This window comes from Brachyhypopomus gauderio, chromosome 5 (assembly GCF_052324685.1).
Source record: "Brachyhypopomus gauderio isolate BG-103 chromosome 5, BGAUD_0.2, whole genome shotgun sequence".
NCBI lineage: Eukaryota > Metazoa > Chordata > Actinopteri > Gymnotiformes > Hypopomidae > Brachyhypopomus > Brachyhypopomus gauderio.
This window is the reverse complement of record NC_135215.1, coordinates 11,228,455-11,237,391: the sequence shown is the minus strand read 5'-3', so window position 1 is coordinate 11,237,391 and position 8,937 is coordinate 11,228,455. Positions and strand designations below refer to the sequence as shown.

Sequence of the window (8,937 nt, the reverse complement as noted above, 5' to 3'; positions counted from 1 at the left end):
AATAGGAGCATGTAAATGTGTCCTAATAAGAAAGATAATAGAAAAATAACATGGACTATATCAACTCTGTTTAGCATGATTCAAGCTCCTCGGGAATATGACATGATAGAAGCTCCACCATTAAATATTTGCCTGTACTACACCATAATTACTGTAGAAGAGGCTGGTTAGAAATCTGGGGAGTCTTCAGACAGCTGCACTCAGAGACACTCTTGTTCAGTTGAGCCAGAGAGAAAACACAGACAAAAGGCAGGTGGTGCTCTTCAGGGAGGTCTATGGCCATCTCTCCTAAAGTATGACAAACCTTGTCACTTCGTTCTGCAGGAAAAACACAGTTCTGCATACCACAGTGTGCAAAACACACACAGACTCACACACACACACACACACACACACACACATCCTATGAATGTTTTCAGTCATATTAATGCTTACAATAAGAATCCATTGCTGAGATACCTGATCTCAAATATTTTAATTTCTGCTATGTTTTGACTCATCAAGTTATCAGGGCTGTTTCATGGGCTCTGCAATTTGTTACACTTACGTAAATCCGGACAAGGTGATTATGTATGTGTCTTAAGGAGCAAAGGTCATGTCAAGGGTGCAGGTTCTGGTGACCCAGGTCTGACCATAAGCTGGGTGTTCTCCTTTCTTTCCCTCAGGCCCAACGGGCCCCCAGGGACGGGCCAGTCCCTCGTGTCAGTCATCTAACCCAAGGATAGTGCAGCGACGTGGGCCATGGCTGAAACAGAAGAGGAACCCGTCTGGGTAGTGGATGGGGGATGCAGCCCACAGACAGCGACTTAGGGCAAGTGTTACAGGGCCATATTATCTTAAGTAACATGGGTGAAGAGGGGCACTGTTTCATCATTTATCTGAAATTAGTATGTAGCCCTGATGGGGAACACTTGGAAGACTCGTTTCTCCCCTGAAGGGTGAGTGCTGACAGCAACTGGCTATAAAGTGTCAGTGAGTCATAATAACCAGTCACTCACTGATAATTGGTGCTAATGAGTTGAACAGAGACAGTGATGGATAAATGAAGAACGCCTCATAAATTACAGTGTAAGCTATAATGTTGTTAAAAACGAAACTAAATTCATAGCTTCGAATTTGAGTTGGAAAGACAAAGATACCATTTTAAATAAAGATTATTGTTTTAAATACCTAATATTCATGGACGAGGGAATGTATGTGGTTATATTTGTGCAGGTGCATCGAATACACTTGTCTTTTGTTTCGCGCACTCTAGCGCGCGATGAGAGCGCTCGCGCTTGACGGTGTTCCTGCCTCCCACGTGCACCGGCTGAACTAGACGTGAGCTGGAAATCATTTCGCGTTGTCATCGCGTCCAGATTTATGCCACCCTGCTGTGGACAATAACGTTAAAACATTTTACTTATTTCGCAACATGCTATTTTACTGATTTTCAAAATCGCAAAGCATGAGAATAAAATAAAAAGCAGAAAATCGCATTTCATTTCAACCGTTTATTCTAATCATATTCTAATCCAAAACTCAAACGTGTAAAAAGACGGAAAACTAATCTTTCCATTTTAAAACGTCCCATACCTTTATCGTAATGTGAGATAAAATCTCCCGTACAAATATCAGCCCTATGTCGTCCATTCACTTAAAATTTCAAGTACGCATCATGACTGAAAGTGCTAAAAGAACATTTATAGCCAAATCCACTGCATATTACATGTTTTATTATAGATGCGTCGACATCTCCGTTGCAAGTGATTATAATAAAAACAAAGTATTTTCCCCATTTCTTCGGATTCTAAATGAATATGGATGTATTGCTGTGTTCCCACATTTTATGGGAATTACTTACAGAATTGACAATATATTTAGCTGATATGGCAAGATTAGAAGCAAGAGTTGTTAGCTCCTAAAGAATATTTAACCGTTCCATAAAAATAAGCCAATAGGTAGTTCATTAGCTTTATAAAGATGGTGCTTCTGGCACCGAAATAATTGTCAAGATTACACGTAGTAAAAACTAAAACTAACTTAAAATAAGCGATAATTAACCTGGGATTGCATCCGCAAAACAGGAATTAGACCAAATGGAGAAGGATGGATTATTGTCTGGTGATTGTTTATTATTACATTTAGACAGCAAATAATATGATATAATAATAACACGTAGTTATTATATAATTGCTTATAAAACATGCTTATAAAACATGATATAAAAAATAAAAATTAAAATTTACACAGACGATCTGTCCGTTGAACAAGAATTGACGAAAGAAATCAAAATGGTTAGAGTTGCACACAAAATAATTGAAATAATTTGACATCATACAACATAACTGGTTAATATGAAACTTTTTTGTTGTTTTTTTTTTGGTTCAACAAATAAAAAAATTATTTATTTATTTTTGCTGAATTCAAATCGTTTTAAAAATTTTCTTTCATGTAAGGTTTTTTTCAATTACGTTTATAACAATTACATATTATTATTCATAAATAATTACACTTAAAATTTGTACAAATATATTTTTTAAATATGCAGTGTATGATTTGATCTCAGGAACAGTCTTCAGTGTGCAGCAGTGGTCAGTGGGCAAAATCAGTGTGATCAGTGCAGTCAGGCTCAGTTCTATTCTGGGTGGTTCTTCTGGTTGTATTGTAGTATTGTAGTGGTTGTATTGTAGTGGAGTGTTACTATTTCTGCGTGGCATAAATTTCAGACCACATCCTTTGACCAGGTTGATGCGGCCTTGTCCTGGGTGGTGAGGGTAGAGGTCATGCTGGAACGAGACAGCACCCCACCAGAGCCATTCAGGACATTCAGGACACGGACACACTGTAGTACATTGACATGGCATTTCTTGATGATTTTGCAGTGAGGACAAAGCCTTAAGTTTTTTAAATGTTATATTCTTACTCACGCTACACTACCTCTGTCCTTCCTGCCCTATTGTCAGGAAGAATAGATTTTCAGTTTTGCAGAGCTATTTTAGTGCCTAGAATTTTTGCCAAAATGATATCCTCATCATATTACCCAGACAGGCACGTCTCTCCATACCTTTAAAATCTCCCTCTCTTTGTTTTGTGGGGGCCATTGGCTGCAAGGGCAAGGGTTTTGGGGGGATGGGGTCACAGAGGGGGGGGGGGGGGGGCTAAACCCCTGTGGGCTTTGCGGGGCTCTCTTCTCTAATGCCTGTCAGGGTATACGTTTCCCCTGAGTTCCAGAAAATTGGAGAGATTAATGTGAAAGCGGAAGGATAGCGCATTAATTGTTGTTCCAGATGTATGCTGTGGCACTGGCCCTGCTGCCACTTCAACCAGGGTCCTCGACTTCTCTCTCTCCTTCTCTCTCTCTCTTTCTTTCTTCTCAAACCTCCTCCTCTTCTCTAGTTTTACGACTCATGTAAAATTGATCTGGAGTGAGGCTGGTGAAGGCCCATCAGCAGCAATTTGGAACACCTTGTTATCCGCTGATGCATGAAGAACATGGAGAACATGGAGAACATGGAGAACAGGGCGTGCATGTTTCAAATTGGCCTGCACCATTGTTTCATTGTAAACTCTTAGGTATGGTGAATTATGCAGATAGGTAAGTAAATGGCTCTTAGGTGTCTCTAAATAATGACACCATTAACTCCTTTCTTTCCTGATTTTTGAAATTGGAAATAACATTCATTATTGTGTGCGTGCAAATAGCTGTATTTGATGATAACAGTACTGATTCTGTGAGAGGCTTGTCTTACAGAGCAGATTGACAGTGATATATTTTCAAGTAATTTAATTGTAAAACATGGTAATCTGGATTACAAAAATTATCACAATAAATGTAAAAAATGCCACAATACTACAAGGTAAAAATAATAATAGTCTAGTAAATATCAAATATTTCATGAAGAGAAACATGTGTCTAGTCAGGATTTAAATGTTCACATGCTGTGGAGTTTGCATACCCAATATTGTCTGGGCCACTGTTCCAGAATTTAGCAGCTATAAAAAATCTCAAAGAAAAATCTTCCACCAGCTCAGATGCAGGCGATCCTAGGGATTAGCAGCAAGCAGGCCCAGCCAAGCAAAGTGCTCTGGATTTGCTGTAATGCTTCAAGAGATCAGCAAGATATGTCGGTGCTAGACCATTAGGACCATTTAAATGTCACGAGCAGGACTTTGTAGTTAACATGGAACTTAATAGGAAGCCAAATGTCATTTGAAAACATGCATATTTATTCACACATTTAACATGTGTGTAGTATATGTGTGTATGAGTGACCTAGCACAGAGTGATCAGAGTGATTGTGTGTATGCTTGGTGCACAGAGACCTGTCATAGAGTGAATGTGTTTCTATGGATGCACAGAGACCTGTCACAGAGTGAATGTGTTTATATGGATGCACAGAGACCTGTCACAAAATGAATGTGTTTCTATGGATGCACAGAGACCTGTCACAGAGTGAATGTGTTTCTGTGGATGCACAAAGACCTGTCACAGAGTGCATTTGTGTGCAAGTCTTCTGCTAGAGTTCCTGCATGTCCAGTGGAAGGAGTAGACATCGTGCAGGACCTGTGTCAGTTGCTAAGCAATCATGTGGAACCTCACAAGGCCAGCGTGCTTAAGAGTTGCTTCGCCCAGCCCCTCACCGCGGAAACCAAGCTGACGGGCTGACCAATCCTGACCGGCGCTACGGGATTGGGCTGTAAGAGCCGGGATGGTGCTGAAGGAGTCGGAGATTAAGCAGCTGCAGGAGGAGCTGACCAATGCATGAACTTCCTCCTTCTTAGTCTCCTACTGGTGCATTACAAAGCATGCAGTTCTTTCCGAGAAAATGATTTCTTCTGAACAGCAGTATTTTACTTGTGATCCATCTCACAAGCTGCATGGAGGGACCGTTTAACAAAAATGCATTATGTGGTGATTTAGGGATCTGTCTTTTGGATACTCAGTAAAACAGTCTGATTAATTTTAATATTACTTTATGGCTTAAGTAACAGTTTCTCAGCATTTAAAATAAAATAAATAAATGGCATTTTTGATAGTGTTCTATTGTGTGTGACTTTTTTGTCAAAAGCTGTAAGACATGCCTGTTTCTGATAATGACCTATTGTTTAAAAAAATCCTTCTGTTTTTAAAGATGAAAATGTAATCATTATTACTGAAAGAATGCACAGCTTTTTACAGTTTGTTGGGATGTGTCCTTTAAAACACATTATAATACATTTAAGGACATATATTTAAAGAAGTGTTGAATTTCTAGTTCATGTATTTTGCCAAATATTTGTACTCAAAGTACATATAAATTGTGACCCTTTATTCACCGTATCAAATATACGTATCCGATTTAAATATTCACTTGTACTTTTGTGTATTTGTGTTAGCACGTACGCGCGTGTGTACACGTGCGCGCATGCGTGTGTATTTTTGATTAAGCCACTTTTATATAATAATTAGAATGAACGTCTTGTAGTCCCCTGCTTATTTTAACTGTAGAATATAAGAGAGGCATATGTTTCTTGTATGGTATGGCTGGTTTTAAGAGTTTTAAAAGATTTTTCATTTTTGATTAAATGTAATACATGCTGCAGTTACGGCATCTTGAGATGGGCAAGTCAAGCTCTCTGCTGGCGCATTGACTCATTTCTGCCATCTATTGGTGTAGACCAAATACCGCTGGTGACTATTTTCGTGAGTAACGGTTTTAAGTAGCATAAATGAACCGAATGAACTTTTAAAATCAGTGCCCGCTGTCATAAATTATATAGTTTTCATCATGTATTCAATCTCTATAAAATACGCTATTAGTAATGTTTTGTCCGTTTTGTGATTGTTTACATACCGATAGAATAACAAATGTTACTTAATTAAAGAACAATAGCTGTAAATAAGTGACAATTAATGCGCACTGAATTTGCACAAAAATAGCGAAAAAATATATACTTTTTATTTTCACGACTAATCTAGGCATAGTTCAGTAGTTCGATATAAGCTCACTTGCAGATGTTTAAATGAATGTGCAGTATTTTAGGACGACAGTACAGGTCAAAGAGGCGAAGGTTTAACTGCGTACTGTCCTCCTAACCCGACACCAGACCTCGAGCATACTGTCATTTGATTGTTCTCTATTACAATTAGGTACTAATAAAATGTGTTAGTAAATTACATTCCGCAATCATTTGTTTATCTGTGTGGTTCAGAGTAAAGAGTAAGGTTTTCAGTACTGTCTTTGAAAAATTACTATACAGAAGAAACATTAAAGTTTTATTTTTATTTATCTCATATTTAGGCCTACCTTTATTTACAAATAGTAGCTATCTTCACTGCTGAAATATAATGTCTGTTAAACTGTTCCCGCCTGTTTTGCTGCCAATGTTACGTAATTATCGATATTAACTAAACTTTTGACTTGAAGTGATTTTGACTTATAAACGAATTTCTAATCCTAACCTTTATTGTTTCGCCGTCATTAGCTTTCGACCTGAAAAACTGAAGCCCCTCCCACGGCCGCTGCACAAATGTCTATTGGTCAATGAGTCACACGCCTGACACGCCCTGATTTGGCTCAAGTGTAATATAAACTGGCCGCGAGCCTCCTCAGCAACAAGTGCCTCCAGGGTGCACGCAGAGAAGTGTGTTGAAGGGACCCCAACTTATTGTCTTGAATATTGATTTGTGTCAAGAACTTTAGCTAAGCATCTGGGCTTGAAAACAGTTTAACGGGCTGTAGTTTCACGGCTACAGAAGTTATTTTTAAAGGGGTAACGCGAAACTCTGGGCTACATTTTTTAACGCACAAAACTAAATCATATTTTGACAGAAAAGATGGAGCTGTCGGATATTCCGTTCAACATCACCTCTGCTGACGATTTCTACGACGACCCCTGCTTCAATACAAATGACATGCACTTTTTCGAGGACCTGGACCCCAGACTCGTGCACGTGGGCTTACTCAAACCGGACGAACACAGCCACATCGAGGACGAGCACATTAGGGCACCGAGTGGCCACCACCAGGCAGGCAGGTGTCTTTTGTGGGCATGCAAAGCCTGTAAGAGGAAAACCACTAACGCAGATCGGCGTAAAGCTGCGACCATGAGGGAAAGGAGGCGTTTGAGCAAGGTCAACGACGCTTTCGAAACTCTGAAGAGATGCACGTCTACCAATCCCAACCAGAGGCTTCCCAAGGTGGAGATTCTGAGGAACGCCATCAGTTATATCGAGTCTCTGCAAGCTTTGCTCAGAAGTCAAGAAGACAACTATTACCCGGTTCTGGAACAATACAGCGGCGACTCGGACGCGTCCAGTCCTAGGTCCAACTGTTCAGATGGCATGGTAAGAAAACATTTATCCGCCACACTGACTTATCAGAAAATTGTTAGATTGACTTGTTTGGCATGTCAGCGTTAAATCATTCCAAATAAAATGAGTAAAATAATAATAAAGATTGTACGCTTATATCGTTGGCTTTAAATTGTGCTCTATTACGACATAAAAACTGTGCATTTTTCCCCCAGATGGACTTTAATGGCCCCACATGCCCATCTGGAAGACGAAACAGCTATGACAACTCCTACTTCAGCGAGACTCAACATGGTACGTCAGCGTGACAATCACGAATGTCATTCTGCCAAAGTTCAGTTCTAATGTTATTTTAGAAACACACGTTTACTATTATTGTTATTATTATTTTACAGGGGACGTGCGGAATAACAAGAATACAGTCGTCTCGAGCTTGGATTGTCTGTCCAGTATTGTGGAAAGAATCTCGACAGAGACCCCCGCATGTCCGGTGCTATCAGCGCAAGAGGGATCTGATGGCAGTCCGTGTTCTCCTCAGGAGGGATCTACCCTTAGCGAAACAGTGGCGCCCACACCCTCCCCGACTAACTGCCCCCAGTCGGTGCAGGACCCCATCTACCAAGTTTTGTAGAGAGGAAAGCATCCACATTTCAGCTGATGTGAGGGATAAGCGATCAACATTCATGAGGACTACTATTCCTGTCATGACAAGAAAAAAGGCAAACGAACTGTTCGATGAGATGTTGGAGAACAGAAACGCTAGCTTTTCTTTCTTTCTTTCTTTCTTTCTTTCTTTCTTTCTTTCTTTCAGTAGAAAGTTTCAAATTCCATTATAATTTTGGCTCTGAAGTCAGTTTCTTAAATACTCTTATTTATATGATTGTGTCAGCGTTCAGTATATGACCATATTTTTCCCTGTTTTGAAAATATTTCTGTCATCTTCTTCTTTTATTATTTCCTAATTATTCGCGACAGAATAATCATTTCAAATATGAAAATTAGAGGACCATTTTTGTATATGTGTATATAAGAGTTGTTTTGTTAAAAATGGAGAAAAAAGCAAATTGTGTATTTAATGCTGCCTGTTTGAGAAGTTTGTTGTGTCCAGTGTTAAACTTTATATTTATACATCTTCAGTGAGTGAATGTCGAATAAAGATATGACTTATTTATACACGGAATAACATTTTGTCATGTAAGTATTTTCTGTTTTTCGAAGAATGTGGGACTTTTCATTCAATTCAGTCGTTATATATATATTATATATTTTTTACTACTAGCTTCTCGTTTTTAACCAATTACAACAACAATAATAAGAAGAATTAATAATGAACTAATCGAAATATTTTTTTAAACAAGCCCTATCCAGTAAATCACGTGGTTATATTAACGCTTATTTTCAAGCTTTATTCTAATTTATATTTGCGATTAACCATGTTGCTCTGATAATTAGTGTGGCTTAAAATTTAAACTTGGTGTCTCAAAACAACGCGTAACCCACACGCCAGATATTACAAACATTAGACAAAAACATCCTAATAGTAGGATATAAAACATTTTAATTTGACATCGAACATGTCAATAAGACAACCGTTTTTATTAACCAGAAATGCCATTTTCTCAATGTAAAGACTGAATTAAATATGCAATTTCTCCAAGTTT

General features: G+C 38.7%; 1 protein-coding gene across 1 annotated transcript; it reads left to right on the top strand.

Moving 5' to 3' along the window:
• Window positions 1-6,566: 6,566 nt before the first annotated feature.
• On the top strand, window positions 6,567-8,453 carry myod1 (myogenic differentiation 1). The gene is made up of 3 exons (XM_077005639.1): window positions 6,567-7,309; window positions 7,492-7,570; window positions 7,672-8,453. The coding sequence occupies exons 1-3, from the start codon at window positions 6,800-6,802 to the stop codon at window positions 7,905-7,907; spliced, it is 825 nt and encodes a 274-aa protein (XP_076861754.1). The 5' UTR covers window positions 6,567-6,799; the 3' UTR covers window positions 7,908-8,453.
• Window positions 8,454-8,937: the final 484 nt, after the last annotated feature.